Source organism: Aspergillus fijiensis (genome assembly GCF_003184825.1).
Source record: "Aspergillus fijiensis CBS 313.89 unplaced genomic scaffold BO72scaffold_20, whole genome shotgun sequence".
In the NCBI taxonomy this organism is placed as follows: Eukaryota; Fungi; Ascomycota; class Eurotiomycetes; order Eurotiales; family Aspergillaceae; genus Aspergillus; species Aspergillus fijiensis.
The window spans coordinates 499,219-517,147 of NW_024468996.1; the positions used below are offsets into that span (position 1 = coordinate 499,219).

The 17,929-nt window shown below is 51.9% G+C and overlaps 8 protein-coding genes across 8 annotated transcripts; 3 read left to right on the top strand and 5 right to left on the bottom strand.

The window, feature by feature from the left end:
- Positions 1-302: 302 nt before the first annotated feature.
- BO72DRAFT_485758 (DUF3237 domain-containing protein) lies at positions 303-1,101 on the bottom strand (the record flags this gene model as incomplete). Its single annotated transcript, XM_040947903.1, has 2 exons — positions 700-1,101; positions 303-644 (listed from the first exon to the last, which is right to left on the bottom strand). The coding sequence occupies exons 1-2, from the start codon at positions 967-969 to the stop codon at positions 303-305; spliced, it is 612 nt and encodes a 203-aa protein (XP_040801920.1). The 5' UTR covers positions 970-1,101.
- Positions 1,102-1,428: 327 nt separating this feature from the next.
- On the top strand, positions 1,429-3,230 carry BO72DRAFT_428193 (NAD(P)/FAD-dependent oxidoreductase). The gene is made up of 2 exons (XM_040943018.1): positions 1,429-2,157; positions 2,253-3,230. Exons 1-2 carry the CDS (start codon positions 1,528-1,530, stop codon positions 3,192-3,194), a joined length of 1,572 nt encoding a protein of 523 aa, XP_040801921.1. The 5' UTR covers positions 1,429-1,527; the 3' UTR covers positions 3,195-3,230.
- A 170-nt stretch (positions 3,231-3,400) lies between these two features.
- Positions 3,401-5,193, bottom strand: BO72DRAFT_428195 (glycoside hydrolase family 18 protein; the record flags this gene model as incomplete). Its single annotated transcript, XM_040943019.1, has 6 exons — positions 3,401-3,610; positions 3,695-4,230; positions 4,313-4,382; positions 4,447-4,506; positions 4,596-4,967; positions 5,053-5,193. 6 exons carry the CDS (start codon positions 5,191-5,193, stop codon positions 3,500-3,502), a joined length of 1,290 nt encoding a protein of 429 aa, XP_040801922.1. The 3' UTR covers positions 3,401-3,499.
- A 1,233-nt stretch (positions 5,194-6,426) lies between these two features.
- On the bottom strand, positions 6,427-8,026 carry BO72DRAFT_468221 (arrestin (or S-antigen), N-terminal domain protein; the record flags this gene model as incomplete). Its single annotated transcript, XM_040946886.1, has 2 exons — positions 6,427-7,763; positions 7,822-8,026. The coding sequence occupies 2 exons, from the start codon at positions 8,024-8,026 to the stop codon at positions 6,427-6,429; spliced, it is 1,542 nt and encodes a 513-aa protein (XP_040801923.1).
- Positions 8,027-9,920: 1,894 nt separating this feature from the next.
- BO72DRAFT_403288 (putative MFS transporter) lies at positions 9,921-12,635 on the bottom strand. Its single transcript, XM_040942228.1, has 8 exons — positions 12,167-12,635; positions 12,038-12,114; positions 11,908-11,978; positions 11,557-11,848; positions 11,441-11,512; positions 10,671-11,384; positions 10,475-10,579; positions 9,921-10,412 (listed from the first exon to the last, which is right to left on the bottom strand). The coding sequence occupies exons 1-8, from the start codon at positions 12,240-12,242 to the stop codon at positions 10,164-10,166; spliced, it is 1,656 nt and encodes a 551-aa protein (XP_040801924.1). The 5' UTR covers positions 12,243-12,635; the 3' UTR covers positions 9,921-10,163.
- Positions 12,636-12,689: 54 nt separating this feature from the next.
- On the top strand, positions 12,690-14,260 carry BO72DRAFT_99105 (GNAT family N-acetyltransferase). Its single transcript, XM_040950867.1, has 4 exons — positions 12,690-12,827; positions 12,912-13,085; positions 13,148-13,557; positions 13,634-14,260. Exons 2-4 carry the CDS (start codon positions 13,013-13,015, stop codon positions 13,952-13,954), a joined length of 804 nt encoding a protein of 267 aa, XP_040801925.1. The 5' UTR covers positions 12,690-12,827; positions 12,912-13,012; the 3' UTR covers positions 13,955-14,260.
- Positions 13,566-15,799, bottom strand: BO72DRAFT_477164 (Zn(II)2Cys6 transcription factor). The gene is made up of 4 exons (XM_040947422.1): positions 15,363-15,799; positions 15,199-15,297; positions 14,867-15,138; positions 13,566-14,807 (listed from the first exon to the last, which is right to left on the bottom strand). The coding sequence occupies exons 1-4, from the start codon at positions 15,697-15,699 to the stop codon at positions 13,980-13,982; spliced, it is 1,536 nt and encodes a 511-aa protein (XP_040801926.1). The 5' UTR covers positions 15,700-15,799; the 3' UTR covers positions 13,566-13,979.
- A 199-nt stretch (positions 15,800-15,998) lies between these two features.
- On the top strand, positions 15,999-17,881 carry BO72DRAFT_508798 (alpha/beta-hydrolase; the record flags this gene model as incomplete). Its single annotated transcript, XM_040949305.1, has 2 exons — positions 15,999-16,350; positions 16,408-17,881. Exons 1-2 carry the CDS (start codon positions 16,160-16,162, stop codon positions 17,879-17,881), a joined length of 1,665 nt encoding a protein of 554 aa, XP_040801927.1. The 5' UTR covers positions 15,999-16,159.
- Between the last annotated feature and the right edge of the window lie 48 nt (positions 17,882-17,929).

The window sequence follows — 17,929 nt, forward strand, 5'->3', positions numbered from 1 at the left end:
AATTGGGACGTTTATATACTTGGCTCGAATGACAAGTTCATCTCCGAGTTGATCTGCCGCGAGGAAGAGGAGAGGAGAGGGGCTTATCGTGCTGTGCAGTGAGCAGAGGTGAGGGGATCAACACAATCTACTAAGTAGTGCGTCCACTTGCCTATATGGGATACCTCGGTTGTCAGCGGGGTCTAGTGTGCTGACTGGGACATAGCATATTATCTACTGAGATGTAATCATGTTCAAGCATTCTGCTCAGTTCCTATGCATACGGACCGATATATTTAGAAAGAAATTATATTCCGAATGTCTCAACTGGTAGGCTTCATCACCACATCATCCGGCCCCACGCCCCCAAAATTCGTCAAATAGTACGCATCAATCACAATCCGATCCTCCACGCAGGTCATCACCCCAACACAAACCAGCCCATTCAACCAATTGTACTTCCCGGGTCCTGCCTCGATCCTCAGGTGCGAGAAGAACTCCACATCATCCTGAGTGACCGTCGGCGGCGGGCGTGAGAACGGATCCTCCGCCACCTGTCTCGCATACGCCGTCCCCGGACCGGGACGATAAAGCCCATGGGCTTGAATATACAGGTAGTGGCCGTCATCGGTCTTCGCCGTGTAGCGCGCATCGAGCGTGATGGACTGCAGTTTTTGATCAGACACCGAACCTGAGACAATCCGAGTGGTGGACACTCACATGCGTCCCTTCAATCATGGTGGACCAGTCCGCTCCCCCCAAAGGTAGGACGGTTCCTGAAAGGCCCCCCGGCCCCTTTAAGGTACCACCGACGATGTTCGCGATACTCCGGATGACGCCCGCCGCGTGGGGGGCGCCAAGATTGATCTCGTCTTTGTCGATGTCGCATTCGAGGCGGTAGAGGTATGTCAGGTCCGGGCGGCGCATGGGAGGGGTCTCCGGGTAGAAGGCATTGCCGGGGGAGGAGGAGTGGTTTTGGGTTGAGTGCATATTGCTGCTGCGTCGGAGGGGGTCTATTTGGAGAGCTTGATCACTCAATTGCTGTTGTACCCCATTCAATCCAGTTGAATTGAGCACAAGAGTACCGCGGCAATGCCATGATTTATCTGCGTTTCGCTTTGGGGCTCAGAATAGAAGCTGGACGCGAGTGGTGTTGTTCATGTAAGTAGAGTTGGTGAGCCCCACATCACGAATGGTACCTGCGGGGAAATGCTTATCGTCACTTCCTAATGCGGCAGGTCGACCCTTCTGCCGAGTCCTGCCCTTTAAACCTTCCAAGTTCTGTTATCAATTGTCAATCTTCGGCGCGCGAGGAACCCGAACTCAATACTGAGATGAGTGTACCTGATACTAACGCTCCGATTAGATAGACTCTCCGGTTGCTCTGGTCTGGCATACCTACTGCATGAATACTCGTCAGTCAAAGTGCTCACTCCTTCGTATCATTTAGCTAAATCGTCCGCAAGCATCTCGCAATCGCCAAACCATAAAATATCACATCCGCTATTCAGAAATTCCTCGTCCCCCTGAGACAGAAAGAAATCGGTCATGGCTTTCGTTCAGGCCGCATTCTCCGACCCTAGAGTTCCTCTTCAGGACCGACAAGAAGCCCTGAACCGCGCATTCGCCGATCCAGGCCTTCCAGCACCTCACGGCATGCCCTCTTTCTGGCTCAAAGACCCCCCATTCTCTGAGCTCGCAAGCTTGCAATCCGCCGAACTCGCAACAGAAGCGGAGGTTGTGATCATCGGCTCCGGGATTACGGGCGCCTCCATCGCTAGGACCCTATTGTTGAACGCATTTGGCGAAGGAAATCAAGAAAAGAGGCCGTCTGTCGTTATACTAGATGGCCGTGAGGTCTGCCATGGCGCGACGGGCCGGAATGGGGGCCACATCCTTGAGACCGCGGAGGAATTCGGCTATTTCGAAGAGACGTATGGAGTGGAGACTGCGATCCGAACCATGAGATTCCGCCTCGCACATCTGGCGGAGCTGCTGCGAGTGGCAGACGAATACGGGCTGAGAGAGGTTGCCCAGGCCCGAAAAGTCCAGTTCCTGAGCGTTCATTTTGATGATGACAAGTGGGTGGAAACGGTGCGTTCTATCCGGAGACTCAAGGAGTGTATGCCTGCCGAGACGGTGGAATGGCAGATTTTCGAGAAAGCCGAGATACCGAAGGTCAGTTTACTTCCCAACTTTTAGCATATCCGAAGAAGAGCTGAAGGATATGTGTATTTACAAGAGGGTCAGACGCTTACAATAAGACACAAAAGGAATTCTGTCTGGACCCAAACGCTCGAGGTGTCATCGCCGGGCCCGCCGGCGCCATGTGGCCGTATCGCTTCGTCACCGGCTTACTGGCTCGTCTGCGCGAGCAGTATCCCAAGGACCTCCGGATCGAGACCAAGACACCCGTAACGGCTATCCGCGAGAACGCGACACCCACAGACCCGTCCGCACTGCGATACTCGATCGTCACGCCGAGAGGAACGATCCGAGCACGTCATGTCATCCACTGCACGAACGCGCATGTCGGTCACTTGGTGCCGGGACTGCGCGGCCGCATCTACCCCATCCAAGGAACAATGACGGCGCAGAACCCAGGGCGCAGCTTCCGACCACAAGGAACCGAGCACTCCTGGCTGTTTAACTATGAGCATGGCTTTGACTACCTGACTCAGTTGCCCTCCGGTGGGGAGACAGCCAACAAGATGATGCTGGGAGGGGGCTTTGGGCAGCATGCAGATCGAGGGATCTTGGCTTTGGGCATCGCATCTGATAACGAGGGAGTCCCGCCGTATACGCTGAACCATCTGAAGACAACACTCCAGAAGGCGTTCGACCAGGAGGATTGGGGCGAATGGAGCGCTGAGCGGGATGTTGACACGGCGTGGACGGGAAACATGGGCTTCAGCGCAGATGGACATCCGTGGATCGGCAAGCTCCCGCATTCTGCGTCAGGCCGTGGGGAAGCCGTGGAGGGAGACGAAGGCCCTGGAGCCGAGTGGTTGTCGTGTGCGTTCTCGGGCGAAGGCATGGTGCAGGCTTGGCTGTGTGGGAAAGCAGTAGGTATGCTGGTGTTGGCCCATGATGGACGATGGGCCGGAGAGGTAGATCTCTCGTGGGTGCCTGATCAGATGTTCGTGACTGAGGAGCGGATCAAGAGATCGGTTCTGCCACGAGTGGTCCCCGATCATCGTGCGTCGCAACTGTGAGAGATATCTTCGTCTTCTTGTAGTATTTGTTGAATGGGATCGGCAATGTATGTGAGGTCCAAGTGACAGGAGAGTAAACAGGACGGATGTGGTTTTTTGTCAAAAGTACCAAGAATGGCAAGTACTGCATGGATTAGAATCAAACAAAAGAAGAAGAAAAAAAAAAAACAAAATGACATGGTATTCGAAAGCTACATAGCAAGACAGCAACACAGCAACATCTCAAAAATCCGTGCTCATGACTCAGAACAAATGCCTCCATCAACAAAACCTTCTAAAGTCTCTATCCATTCAGATATCCAATTTCAGGGGTTTCCAGCTCCACCCTTCCTGATGTTATCGTACTGCGAAATGGGGTACTCCATCTGGTTCTCAGTCTTATCCAAAACATTGACACCCCCAAGATTATCAACCAACTGTATGCCAAGCGCGTCAGCTTCTATACATCTGAGTAATCCATCCTCTCCAAGCGAGCAAAGCAACACCAAGGGCAAACTCACCGTCACAATCAAACTATCCTGACCCTTCCGATCCCCCGAAGTCTCCCAGAACATGCCCCCGCCCAGACACCTGTTCTTGATGTACTCGGCCTTCAGCTTGACGATATTGGGCGTATCGTAGCTGACCATCGTCTTGCGAGCGGCATCGTACGAGAAGCTGGCACCGATGTCGTTGAGCTCGGTCACGCTAGCCCCGGGCTGCGGGAGGGCCTTGTAGTCCCAGATGCCGTTCTCGTAGCTTCCGCCCCCGACGCCGTTGAAGGGCTTGCCGGGTCCGTCGGTGTTGGCGAAGGATCGGCCGTAGATGGGCATCCCTAGGTTGATCTTGTGCGGGGGGATGCCCGCGGCGGTGTACGCGTTGATCGCTTGGTCCGTGTTGAAGGGGGTGGAGGCCGGGTTGTTGGCCGCGGGGTAGAGGCTGGACGCGTGGCCGGCGACGGGGCCCCAGCTGCCGGCGTAGTCGTAGGCCATCAGGTTCCAGAAGTCGAGCTGGGCGTCCATGCTGGCGAGGTGAAGAACGTTGTAGTTTGTGGGGCCTGCCATGGGGGTGGGTCAGTTTGGGGAGTGCTTGCTGGGCGGAGGGTAAGCGGAAAGAGAAAGAGAAAAGAGAGAACTTACCCGCTGGAGAGGCAACGCTCAGCAAGAAGTGTTTGCCCTTGCCATGTTCCCGTCCGTACTTGTCAAGTTCCTTGCAGCAAAAAATGGTTAGCCATAAGACGAATGGACCAGTAAACTCAATATCAAACACATACCATGCGCAGCTCACGCAGAAGCAAAACCATATCATTCGCCTGGGCATCATTTGCAGGATACTGCGGTATGGAGATTAGTATCGGGTGTTTCATCTTCTGGAAATCCTGCATGCAGAGAGACATGATGACGACGGCAATGGCACACTTACCTCCCAATCAATATCCAACCCATCAAATCCCACATCGCCCATCAACTTGACCGCAGTCGACGCAAACCTCTTGCGTCCCTGCTCAGTGCTCGCCGGCGTGGCAAAGTTACTCGAGTAGGTCCACCCGCCAATCGACAGCATGACCTTCATGCGGCGGTTCTTCTTCTTCAAGAGGAAGAGCTGCTTGGTACATCCGTAGGCATTGTTGCCGACATCGTTCCACGAGTCTCCCGGGTAGTGCTTCTGCACATCGGACCAGGAATCAGTAAGGTAAACCTCGCCGTCGACGCGGAGGTTGGCAAAGGCGTAGAGAACGTGGGTGAGATTCTCGGCTGCAATGTCCTGCGGATTGTGGTTTCTGGCATAGATTGCCTGTTTCCCCAAAGAAGGTGTTAGTGATTCATGATGTGACCCAGTGTTTGAATTGGTGGTGGTTTTATAGATTGGGGAATCTCACCCAGTTCACAAAGTATGCAACTGACTTGTAGCTCGGGGGCTGGGAGCAGTTGACAGGCTTGGGCGAACCTTTCACACGGCCGTGATGACCCTGCGAGAGACCGGGGGCGACTCCAGATGGAAGAGCAGCGCCGTGGATCATCAGTCCACCCAGGGCACATAGGAAAGGAATGATGGTTCTCATTGTGAGAGAAAGAGTGATCTCAACAAGTTGAGTAAGAAGACAAATAATAGTGTTAATCGAGAAAGGAGGGACACGAAGATCGAAGCTGGTAGGCGAACTCAAGAAGAGAGCAAGTTGAGATATGAGAGAGAGAGAGAAAGACACGAAGCGGGAGGGAGAAGAAGAGGAGGGAACAAGGAAGAGTCACAGAGATGACGCAGAGATGGTTGGTGAGGCTTCTGACAGCATTATATAGTCATCACCAGCTTTGAGTCAACCCCATCTTCGTCCCGAATATCTCTCTCTCCTCGAGGGAACGAAAGGAAAGTGTCAACCCAGCACAGCAGTGGATTCAAACGTGCATGCCACCTGTTACACCTCTCCCCGTTTGTTATCTCTCGGCCATGCATCATCCTACCCACCCAGAGTGGCATCTGTCACAGAGTCAATCCATCCTTTGGGCCCCATGATGGGTCGAGATTATTGTTCTTGATCACAACCGACAACGGACGAGGTAACAATCAATGAAGTGATCAGACTGTCTCACAGGGCTGACTTGGCCTCACGTGTGCCTCGATCCCTAACAGAGTAAATCCAAAGTAGATGCTCACAATCAGACCAATTCAATTGGGAGACAAGAAGCCCCATGATGCAACGGCCGCGAGAGAAGCAAATAGCAGGCACAAGCGAAGAAGGTTTCCCACGGATACGTGAATGTATCATGCGCTGCAAGCCATCCGAGTCACCGCTGATGGGTGGAGGGGCTTGTACGACCTCCTTCGCCCTGACGGGGATATTGATGGGAATAGCCTCAGATTGAGGCCGGAACAGGCAAGTAGCCCCGAGTCCCGACTCGGCTGTCGCTGGCATGTGCTCCTTGCCGTCAAAGCACATTCACCGCTCTACTCGGGCACTAAGAGAGTAACTACAATAAATGTGTCAAGTCCAAACAGGTCATAAGAAGTCCATTAAAGTCTAATGCTCTATCTAGTAGTCATGATATTAATTAACGCTATTCAGCATTACCTAGTCGGGTCAGATAATCCCAAGTCAAACTTTTTTCCAGTCGTAGATAGCAAAAGCTAAACCAGGCAATTGGGTATATTGCAACAAAAAGTAAAAGAAAAAAGAAAATCAACCATAAACGCCCTTCATCGTAGCCAGTATTTCAAATGCACCTTGCAGATGAGATTGCATCAATGAATTTGCATATTAGCAGGCCGTTCTCATACGCCCTGGGTTTGCTGTGGCCGAGGGGGGAAGGATCCTTGAACGGTCTGGAAGTAGATGGGCGGTGCGCACGGCCGTGTACTCGGGAGGTGTAACTTCAGGCTCCGAGATCCAACGGGGCGCGATACTGCGAGGACTGAAGAACTCGGCATTGACCTCCTCCTGCGTGATCTCGACCACGGTGTTTTTCGGTCGAGCGTCAGCTTGCGGCTGACATGTCAGCTGGATGGGGATCTTCAAGGATGTCGTCGGCGTCAAGATGTTCGCGTTGGGGGTGTGGTAAGAGAGACTGAGCTCAAGGCTGTAGATGCGGGCGACGAGGCAGGAGTGGAATGTGGGCACAAACGTCTTCGATTTGGGTAACGTGATTGGTACGACCACTGAAGCTGTGTAGAAGATGTTTCCGGAGAATGAAGCAGACGGCCCCGGCAGAGACTCCGTCGAGGACGTCGAGTGCATGGAGTCGCGGCGGGGGGCGTCTGCACTCGTGTGCTTGGTCCACTGCGCCGAGGCTACACACATGGTCGATAGTGGCACAGCTTCTGTGAACATTCCTCGGCCAACCTGCGCCCACGTTCGGATGGACGAAGTCGAAGGGTAATCGCCCCACGGCTCCGCACTATAGAAGGTCGTCGCTCGCAGTCGACTCCACACTGTACCCAGACGCGGGGGTTCTTCATTTCCAAGTGGGTCAAACCGAAGATGCACGGTTGCCACAGTGCTAACGATGCTTGTGTCGTCGTTGCTGGTAGGATTCAGCTGGATAGGTTTCGGTTGCGATGCAGCGACAACGATGCGCCCCTGCTTTCCCCTCATGAAACCACGCTTGACGTCTTTTTCCTTGCGCACGCAGTACAGGGTCTCATCATCCGGAATGTTGAGGGGAGGCTCTTCATCCACCATAGGCACAACCCGGACTTTCTTCCCAATCGAAGCGAGGGTATCAATCGAACCGTTCTGACTGAGGGGGTTTCTCTGCAGAGTTGCACGAACGATATATGAGATCCGGCACATATCAGGGGTCAGGTCGTCGAGAAGCGATTTGCCGTCACTAGCCAGCATGGGGTCCCCAAAGGTGGGCGGAAGCATGGTGTGCGATTGCTCGACGTGGATATTGGTTTTCGGGTGACTGCAGACATGAGGCAGTAGGCGTTGCGGCACCACGAATACAAACGGAAAGTCATAGGTGCGTCCGGCCTCGAGGATGCGTGGAGTGGGATATGCTGCATCCTCTATGGGCTGCCGAAGTCGTAGGAAGGTCTGGTAAGCGCCTGTTCGGCCGGGCATCGATTGTCGCTCTACTGAGGTTCGCGAGGTGCCTATGGAACAATCAGTAACTAAACCAATTATGGTCTCCTTATGTAGTGTTCATTGTACCTTCAAATGTAATCTCCAACTCATCGAAACGAGTGTCATGGTCCACGGTAACTATTACTGTGCCCTTGATGGTGTCTCCGGTGGTGTACACATTGACCAGGCCATCGTGTTGACCATCCAGGTCGATGTTGACCTTGGGGCGGGAGCGAACCGAGAAGCGCCCGACAGAGCTGGAGCTCCGCGACACGCTCGAAGCACTCGTCATCCTTGTTGTTGATGAAAGTCAATCAATGTTGAACTTGTCGAGCACGGGCGGTGAAGATGAAAGGATATTGCTCAATGACGAGCAATTGGTGAATATGCAATGACCGCCAACCAGGACAGCCTGACGGGGTGTTTGGGTGGTATTGTTGATCGGCGGAAGTATAAGTAGGTAGAAGTATGAGAAGTTCGGATCAGGAGTAAAGAAGAAGCAACACAAGAAAAATAATGCGAGATGCAGGGACTTTTTATTCCCGACCAGTCAGTCACTCAAGTGCAGTCAATGGTGACACAAACAAGAATTGGTAGGATCTTGATAGGAAAACGAGAATCCCAAATAAACCCCCAGTCCCAAAAAGGTACCATATATGGATTCCAGGGAGCAAATTGGCAATGGGCAAGTATGTAGGGATGGGGTGACGGCAGTTGCGGTTGAGTAATAGAAAAGGTACAGTGGAGATCGTTTGAATCCACTATTCTTTTTTGATGTCCGTGGTTTTCCGTTCTGATACTTAGTTACTACTGAGTATCAAAAAAAAAAATCAAGAAGTCCCTTGGTGAAGACTTAAGGCTTTAAGATGAATGATTGAGAATCAACCACCAAGGTTCCTGTCCTGAGTCTGTGGTTTTAATACTCATAGACCAAAGGCCAATATCCTCCAAATCCTCAATCCCTTTACCTACCCAAGATGAGTCACGCAAAGAGCTGATAAATCCAAGGAAATAAAGCGAAAGAGAAAATGCACGTGCGACATCTCCAATTTGTTTGTCTGTTTGTTCAATCCATTCAATTGATTCATTTGATTCATTCAGTTTTCTCCCAATACTTGCCATTCTGGACTAGCGTACCCCATATCCCGCTGGGAAGAGATTCGCATTCTGTGGTCGGGACTGGCTTTAGCTTTGCATGAGGAATGGTCCCTCCACTCCTGGTTTGTTGCGCGCGCCCTTTGCTGACATCGTTCGGGCGAACACAATTGAGGGAAAGCGTCACGCCCTACGGAACAAGCAGCGCGCGCCCCTCCCTCTCGTGTATGGATGGTGTGTGTGTGTGTGTGTGTGTGTCTGTGTGGGTGGTATGTCCGCGGGAAAAGGCCCGAGTCGGTGATGATGATGACGCAGCTGGGCCATGGCCAGCACAGTCCAGAACACAACCCCCCCCCCTTCTTCTGCTGTGACTGACGCTCGAGCATCGAGTCCGTGATGAAGTTGATGATCTCTTTTACGGCTTCCCTCTCCCGGCGCTACTATCGGCTGTCTCGTGTCATCGACAAAGACGGATGATCGACTCGACTGCTTTGTATGCGAACACGAAACTCAGATGCTAAGTTAACCACGGAGAACATTATTAATCATAGATCCCCAGCGGTCTGGGCATAGACCCTCGAGATTGATTGATGGAGGCTTCAAAAAACGATCACGAGGAAGCTCGGGATTTCCTCACCATCCTGATTGATCAGATAGAACCTCTGCCCACTTCTCCCCAAGAATCTAAGCCCAAACTGGGGCTGGATTTGCGAGCAAGAAGGAGTCATCCCGCAATTGCTAGCCGATGTCTGACGTCCACGAGTCGATGCTCCAAGCCTTCTTCTTCTTCTTCCTCTTCAAATTTCACGCCCTTGCAATGACATGACATGCGCAAGCCACAAGGGCGTTGTTCGCTTGATCTGTTGCCGATGACGGAGCATTTGACGCGGTCTCATTGGTGGCCTCTGCCGGGTCAAGGCACCGTGAACATTCTCAGGCTTTTCCTGAAAGAGAAGGAAGAAAGAGAAAACTGCGTGAGAAATCCTTGTTCTGTCCACGCTGCCCCCCCATCTTGCTCTGGCTACACAACAACAGGAAGAAGATATCAATCAATTGCACCATCTTATAGAGTGATCGCAACCACAGGCGGTATCTTGACATTATATTATCCTTTGCTGTTATGTTATCCGGACCCAGACGAAGGTAACCGCCCCGGAGTTCCCATACTGTCCAGACCAGGGCCCCCCGTCGGGCGCTCCATTTCTATCCGCCCTTAACCGAGATTCAAGCACGTCTTTTCTACTTTTCCTCGCGCTTTTGGATCTGCTTCTCCGCCCTCGCCCAGCCTCTTCGCGTGTTTCCCGACCAAAATCACTCGCATACAGTCGGCCCGGTCAAGTTCCCCGGCCCTGGCCCTGTTGGGCGGCCAGTTCCCGATACCGATGGGCCTTGGCCCGTCGGAACCGCTTCCCGTAGATTACCATCACCACTAGCATCAGATTTACCCCGAGACTAATGAATCCAACGGTGATGAACATCTTGGTTAGTCCGTAGGTCTCCATCCACGGACTAATCGCGAATGGAATCCCAATGCTGAAGACATTGCGCATGAAGGCCACGCCGGTGAAGGCGTCTCCCGTGAGCTAGACCATGCATTAGCTACCTTCGACACGTTCGCTATAGTGGGATGAAGATGGTGTCTTACCAACACATGGCTGTCAATGACTAGAGTCAAGCATGCGTCGCTAATACTGCCTAGGCCAAAGCCGAACAATGCCCCACCGATGCTGGGGTAGATCCAATGCATACCCTGGACGAACCACACGTCAGCGAGGAAGGTTGCTTTCACCCCCCCTTCAAAAAAAAGAAAAAGAAAAAGAAAAGAAAAACAGGTCACTCACTCGGTCCAGAGTCACGCCAAACATTATCAGCCCACCACATAGTGCGATTGCTGGCATGTGGAGAATATAGAGCCGCATCTCCGGCTCAAAATAGCCTTTGTTACGTCGAGCAAAATATCGAAGCGATCGGTCTCCGAGATACCCTCCGTAGAACGATCCGATTAAGTTCCCAATGAATGGTCCAACGCTCATGAAGCCGATCTGTTCCGGGTTAAAAAGGTAGGGTGGTAGCGGGAGGACAAGAGAAAGAACGCTTGACATGATCGTGAGCCACATGACGCCACACGCATACTGCAGGCCACAGCACAGCACGGCAGGGAACGTGAAAAGGATCTCAAAAGGCCGATAGTAATATGGCCAGATGGGTTCCGGCGTGTACGTCACGAGAGCCAATCTCTGCCGCCAGCTCTTCATTGGGACGCTCAAGTCGATCTCAACACGCCCAGCGCTGGACGCTTCAGTTTGAAGAATTATATCTTCCGTGATGGCCGATTTGCTATCTCCCTTGGTGCTAGAAGCTGGCACCACCTGCGGTTCATCGATAGATTCCTGCGATTCGTGAACTCCATCTATCACCACAGTATACTTTGTCTCTTCGTAGATAAACATGAACAGTACAAAGATGATGGCGTTACAAATGCCAAGCGTACGGTATGACATCCTCCAGCCTTGGTGGGTCGCCTGCACACCGGCTGCCATGGGGGTCAAGAAGCTCTTGCTCGACGTCAGCTGCGATTCTCAAGATCAAGACTCGATAATCAGAGACTTACACCAATCATCATCATCGTCATATACAATGCGTTCATTGTACCGCGGTGATGCACAAAGAAGATGTCCGCAATCTGATGACGTTAGCGAGCATCTTTCCGGAGGCAAGAACACGCACAGTAAGTTGGACAATAGCCTCATTGGTCGCACCGGCCAAGCCCTGAATGAGGTTTGTGATGTAGAGCTCAGAGAGGCTCTTGATCTCTGCCGTCCAGAAGGCAGTTACAAGCATCAGTGCGGTGGAGATTAGGTAAATGGGCCGACGCCCATATTTCTTCGCCAAGGGAATAAACATGACGCAGCCCATAGATAGGCCCACCGAGTTAACCGACATGGCTCGATTCAGTTGGGTATATGTGACGTTCAAGTCCACCACCATCAGTTGCCAGAAGATGAGCTGAATCGAAAGCCTACAGGTGAAGATGTCAGCCATGGAGCCTCAAAGGCTGTTATTCAGTTGCCGACTCACGCAGTGAAAATGAGACAGGTGACTGCCAGTACTAGTGTGAAGTTCACAGCTTTGCGCGCGGTACTCCAATTCTTTCTCGCTCCACGCGTGTTAGCGAACTCCCTTTGTCTTTCGAAGAAAGGTGTTTTACCAGAGGCTCGTTGGGGTCGCTTGAAGGGACCGGGCTGAGGAGGATCACTTGTTGACCTTGAGTCTCATCCTCGCTCTCTGTATCTCATTGTCAGTCTCTAGGCTGCTATCATGTAAGAGAGATTCTTACCTTTGACGAAGAGGAAAGTGCCTGGAGGTAGGTCATCTTCCACTCGATCCTGAGATAGCGAGCTGTGGCCTGCCATCAATGTTCGCCCAGTGCAAAGGAAGATGGTTGAATTGTGAGAAAATGTCACAGAAAGGCCTTTGATGATGGCTTCCACAGTCAGGCTCGAGGTATGCTTTGGGTGAGATGATATATAGTCGCCCGCGCAGACTCACGCCTTTGGTGGCGCAAGGAGCCCCGACATTCCATTCCACGCGGCCCTTGCTAAGAGCCTTAAACCCTATCATGATAGATGATGGCGATGGAGATCACGAGTGCAGTTGAAGTGAGTACGAAATGCGGGGAAACCGAGTGTTTAGTGTTTGGACCAGGCACTGATAGATAAGAAACCGCCTCAATCCACCCAGACGGAGTCCTGAGGAGTTGATCAAATCCCAACGAGGAAAGGGAGAGCGGGTCTGGGGGGTCGACCTGCCAATAAGGGAATAGCCTCGGGCTACCTAGTATGAAGGCGCTTCGCTACCTTAGATATAGCATCACACAAAATCAATCACTCTGTGTTTTCATTTGTTGTTCATGCCGAACGGATTGGTGTCAACTTGAAGATAAACGTCTCGAAACGCTGCAAGTTGGAGATGATCCAAAGCCGATCCCAAGAAGGAAGGTAGACACCTTGCCACAAACATTCAGAGTGTGATGATGTGGATGATCTAGGCTGACAAGCGACTTGACTTGTACTTATCTATAGGTTAAATCAAGTTCATCCCAAGTTCATCCTTGCCATCAGACGATAAAGAGGCGGTTCATTCGTGGTGACAGAGGGCCAGTAGCACCCTCGTGTCTTATCGGATGAATTTTGGGTCCCAATACCTAAAGCAGATGGCTTCAACTCCTCGTTTGGATTTCTTTCGAGTTCATGATGGTTTGGTCACCTGCTTATAAAATTTGCTGGACAACTTTGAATGACCCCCTTGAGTCGAATAGATCTTCGTTCAGTCAGCGCAGTCGCACACACAATCAGTCTCTCGTTCTCGAATGACCCGCTGATCCGATGGCTACGGCCTGCTGCTGCTCCATGGATGAGCCAGCATACGAGCACATTCAACTGGCAATATCGTCGGGTACAACGGTTCATATCTGAGGGACTTGTTTTTCAATCGGCTCCGGTACATCAGATTGCACATTTGTTTCCATCAAATCGACAGGTGTCACAAAATTCAGCCGTGATCCAGAAGATACCAGACTCTCGTGATGAAAAGGATGCTGGCATAGCTATCATGCTATACCCGCCTTCCAGACAAATCAAGTGGACGATCGGAAGGCTGCTCCTAATTGCAAAGGTTTGGTTTCTGGATCTGATAAGCCCAGTTACAGACAATGGGGCAAAAGTGAAGGTCAATACCTGCTCTCCCCCCAACTGAAGAACAACAGTTCTTGATCATGATGAATGCTAACCCAGTCACACCGCAGCGCGTGGAGACCCTTATGAAGTCTCACGAAAACTCACTCAACGCCATCAGAAAAAGATATGATGTAAACGATCTGTGGTATCTTGAAGTATTAGCTGTTCATCCTTCTCTTCAAGGCCGAGGATTGGGCAGCATGGCGATGCGGTGGGTTCTGGACCGTGTTCAGGATTCGCCGATTTTCTTAGAGTGCACAGCGGAGCAAAATGTGAAGTTCTATGAGAAGCTAGGATTTGAGGTTGTTGAAAAAGTGGATTTGACCGATGAAAAAGACATCGCCAAAGTTTGGCTCATGTTTCGACAGGCACAGAATCTCAGTTCCTAAGTGTCGTTATCTTGTATGATCCTGATCAATACAACGCAATCTCCAACCCTCGCACATAAGCAAGTTCATGTATGCTGGTTTGCTCAGGGCTAGATATCCACCATTCCTCGATGATTTCCGACAAGATCTGCAAGAGTCGCTCATTCCCAGGCGGGTCATGAAGGTTGTCACCCCAGCCTTTGATCAAGGCTTTCAGAAATGGTCTTTCATTCATGATATGGGATTCCAATGAAGCAACAGTCAGAGGGTAGAAGACCGCATTCAGAAGCAAAGTACCTGCTCCCTCAGGCTCCTTTGTCGCTCTGAAGATCGCATCCAGATTACTGAAAATGCGCAACACAAGCACTTCCGTGGTAGGGAGAGCTCGTTTCCGGAGCGCTGTCTCTTGAGGGTTCTCTGGTTGTGATACGATCATATCATCAAATCGGTGCAAGCGACGATGTCTCAGGGCCAGAATCCCCGCCGATCTATAAGCTTCCCACAGCTGGCATTGCAGCAACGTCCCCTGGGCACCAGGCCAATTCCAAAATTCTTCTTCGTTGGCCTCTCGAGTGCCAATACAGGAGAAAATATCGAGTAAAGACCTTGGAAGGCCGCTTACCACCTCGACATCATGACCTATTTCTGAATTGATTGCAGTGGGGTCTTTGCGTTCTCGACAGTGGTTTCTCCAGAAACCAAGACAGGAGTTTCGGCGACCAATGGTAAAAGTAGGAAGATCCATCACACCCATTACCTCGAAGAGATGTGTGCGGAATGTACTGGTTTCGGACAGAAGGTTTCGGAACCCTTGCAACTGAATGATACTGTACATACCTCGGAGGTGCATCGTCCACGGTGTGCCACGCAAAACCTGATTGATTTAGTATCCTTGTTGATGGAGGCAGGAGGTTAAGAAGGACATGAGCGCACCCCAACGCTGCAGAGAAGAAGCCCCGCTGCAAGTGTACCATCCGGCAAGTATGACGCACTGTGTGCTAGTTCTGATCTAAAATGGTTCAGAGCCGCGTCGTAATACTCGAAGAATCGAGAGCCAATGTCATCGGATATTGAAACTTGGAGAGCCAGGCAGATGAAGTATAGTGCATCGGATTGCTGAGAAAGTGTAGGAAGTTGCGCTCCCAATAGACTGGCAGGGTCATCGGTGGTTGTTGAGTGTAAAGTGTTAACGCCTGAAGTAAGGACTGCACAATACTTAATCCTTCATCATCGAAGACACGGGGCCGAAGGGAACATTTGCATACATCTCTGGAAGAGTACCTCGTCTTCTTCTGATCGCTGTCGTGCTTCGGGGGACGTTAGTGGAGACAGGTCAGAGGAGAAATTAGTGCTAGCATCATAAGCTGCCTCAAACATGTTAGCAAGAGGCCAGTACATCGGTAGATGGACAACATATGGGACACGGTACATGCACTATTACTGCAAGGAGGGGATGCGGTAGTCCTCGTCTTCCCCACATTGGCGATATATGCAACTTCTTGCTGGGTTCGGCGCCTCTCACGACTCAGATCACGCCGCCGTCCTTTGCGCCTTGCAGGTACGGAGGTCTCGATTGGCTCTTCTGCTCCAGTGTAACGGCCTCGCGATGCAATGCCGGCTCCCCATCGCAGCCGGACCTCATATCCCTCACATTGGAGCCCGCGCTGAATGCAGGATTGGCAGTTGGGTCTCGTTCTATCGCATTTGCGGCGTCGGGCCTTGCACGTCCAGCAGCCGTGATGAGATCGTTGATGAGGGGTCGACATTCCTGATCGGTGTCATGAAGTATACGAAAGTCAGACCAAAATCGAGGTCATGATAGGCAGAAGCGGAAAGTAAAGACCTGCTTAAAATGTGGACCCTTATCAGACAACATAGAGAGGGTGAGTGAGGGGAAAGTCGGAGAGATAACAACGTACCTGGCCGATAACTAGTCACAATAGCTTATCAGACGGGTCCTGGGTCGACTTGCTGTATTAGGTCTAGCTCAGCATCAACCTTATTTCCCTTTGCATTGTACAGAGTATTGTAGTCGTAAACAGTTTCATCCTTTGCAACGAGTCAGCATCAATTGACTCAGTCATTTGCAAATGACCCTGTGATCTAACACTAACAATGGATGCTGCAGGTGCGACTAAATTGGCCTTCGCCATCCTTCTTCATCCATAAATAGCAACGGAGGAAGACATGCAGTCTTGGTGACGAAATACTTCTCACCAGGCTACTATGTCCTTCCTCACTCCGATCTCAAGATGCTCAACTGAGCTACAATCCCTTGGAAGACTCGAGGGTTTGCAATATGAAAACGGGGTCCAGCAGTATTGTGGCATTCACTATGCTCGTCTTCGCAAACGTTGGACACGTTCAGAGCTGAATACCACATGGGAGAATGACCACCATGACGGGACCAAATTGGGGTAGACTATACTTCTTATATTGTTCAAATTTCTGGTCTCACTGACGAGGATCTCTAGAGCTGATGTCCCACGGCCAATGCTCGAAGGCGACGACTCGGACGATTTGACGCCAGTGCCACCACCAGCACACTTCCCAGAAATCCCACAAGTGGACGAGCTGCGCGGGCTCGTGATGAACATCGTGATTCCACATGCTCCAAACAGCCAGAAGCTACCCGTTTTCGTCTACGTTCACGGTGGCTCGCTCCTTTACGGAGGTGCCAACCTTCCTATCTTCGACTGCGTGAACCTTGTTTCGCACAGCATCAAGATCGGCAAGCCCATCGTCTGCGTCAACTTCAACTACCGCGTCGGGCTAGGCGGCTTCCTAGCCAGCCAAGCCATCAAGCAGGACCTCGAACGCGACGGCTATCAAGGATGCGGAAATTTTGGGTTCACAGACCAGCTGGTAGCCTTCGAATGGGTCCAGCGATACATCGCATCCTTTGGCGGTGATCCTAACGAAGTCACAGCAGTGGGAGAGTCGGCCGGTGGGATCTCCATTAGCAACCATCTGGTATCTTCCCACCCGCCGCGCTTCCACCGAGCCGTGTGCATGTCCGGCCTGTCCGTTTCCATACCCCCTTGGACCATGGAGCAACACGAAGAGTACTTCCGCGCCGTGTGTCGGTACTTCGACATCAACCCGTCCGCCCCAGACGTGCTCGACCGCCTACGTGAACTCCCCCAGCAGGAACTCGCGAACGCCACCGCCGCCATCCAGGGCGTTCTCTCTGGCACCGGAAACCCCTGTCTTGACGGGTGGTTCTATGATCGCAATCCCCTGGAGGTCCACGAGCCACCCCGCTGGCTCAAAGCCTACATGCTGGGCGACGTCTACCACGAAGGAGTGATCTTCCATCTCAACATGCTGACCGACACCTACGACACAGTCTTCCAAACCCTCCAAAGCAAGATCCAGAACACCGACGAAACCACCCGAATCCTCCGAGAGTACGCGATCGAACCCGATGGGCTAACTTCGGAAGAATTCCTCACGCGCCTGGAGCACATGTGCGGGGACGCAATCTTCAAGATCCCCAACTACGCTACCTCGCTGCTCTGCGCTTCGCTGCGGGAGAAGAACGCCTTGTACCTCTATCACTTTGACCGACGGTCCCGGCTCAAAAATCCCTTGGAGGGTACCGCATACCACGCCATCGAGCTCCTGTATCTCTTCGGGAACCTGGACAACGAGATGAACGACGACGAGAAAGCTATGGCTCGGGATTTCGCCACGGCGTGGATCACCTTCGCGTACGGTGAAGCACCGTGGTCTGCACCGGGGGGTCATTGGAAAGTCTGGGGTCAGAACTGCGTTCATGAGGTCCAGAGCGAAGAGGAAGACCAGCCAATCCGTGACTATGCGCGTATGAAACGGATACTGGCCATGGGTAACGGCAGGACCTGGACCAGGTGGCTTGACGGGGTAGATTCGCTCGTGAACAAGCGGATGAACATGGGCAAGTTTACCAGGCAGAAGAAAGCCTGAAATCTCACTTCAGCTTACCTGCCCAGTCCAAGTAAGCTAGTCAGGGCA

Bases quoted from the DNA above. Each gene is read 5' to 3' on its own strand.
- BO72DRAFT_428193 (XM_040943018.1), top strand. From the start codon at position 1,528: ATGGCTTTCGTTCAGGCCGCATTCTCCGACCCTAGAGTTCCTCTTCAG. The intron at 2,158-2,252 runs GTCAGTTTACTT...AAGACACAAAAG, and splicing joins AGAAAGCCGAGATACCGAAG to GAATTCTGTCTGGACCCAAA.
- BO72DRAFT_403288 (XM_040942228.1), bottom strand. From the start codon at position 12,242: ATGGCAGGCCACAGCTCGCTATCTCAGGATCGAGTGGAAGATGACCTA. The intron at 11,979-12,037 runs GTAAAACACCTT...GGAGCGAGAAAG, and splicing joins GCGACCCCAACGAGCCTCTG to AATTGGAGTACCGCGCGCAA. The intron at 11,385-11,440 runs GTAAGTCTCTGA...ACGTCGAGCAAG, and splicing joins TGACGATGATGATGATTGGT to AGCTTCTTGACCCCCATGGC.
- BO72DRAFT_99105 (XM_040950867.1), top strand. From the start codon at position 13,013: ATGAATTTTGGGTCCCAATACCTAAAGCAGATGGCTTCAACTCCTCGT. The intron at 13,086-13,147 runs GTTTGGTCACCT...TGAGTCGAATAG, and splicing joins TTTCTTTCGAGTTCATGATG to ATCTTCGTTCAGTCAGCGCA. The intron at 13,558-13,633 runs GTCAATACCTGC...GTCACACCGCAG, and splicing joins ACAATGGGGCAAAAGTGAAG to CGCGTGGAGACCCTTATGAA.
- BO72DRAFT_477164 (XM_040947422.1), bottom strand. From the start codon at position 15,699: ATGTCGACCCCTCATCAACGATCTCATCACGGCTGCTGGACGTGCAAG. The intron at 15,298-15,362 runs GTACCGTGTCCC...TGTTTGAGGCAG, and splicing joins TCCTTGCAGTAATAGTGCAT to CTTATGATGCTAGCACTAAT. The intron at 15,139-15,198 runs GTATGCAAATGT...AGTATTGTGCAG, and splicing joins CGAGGTACTCTTCCAGAGAT to TCCTTACTTCAGGCGTTAAC.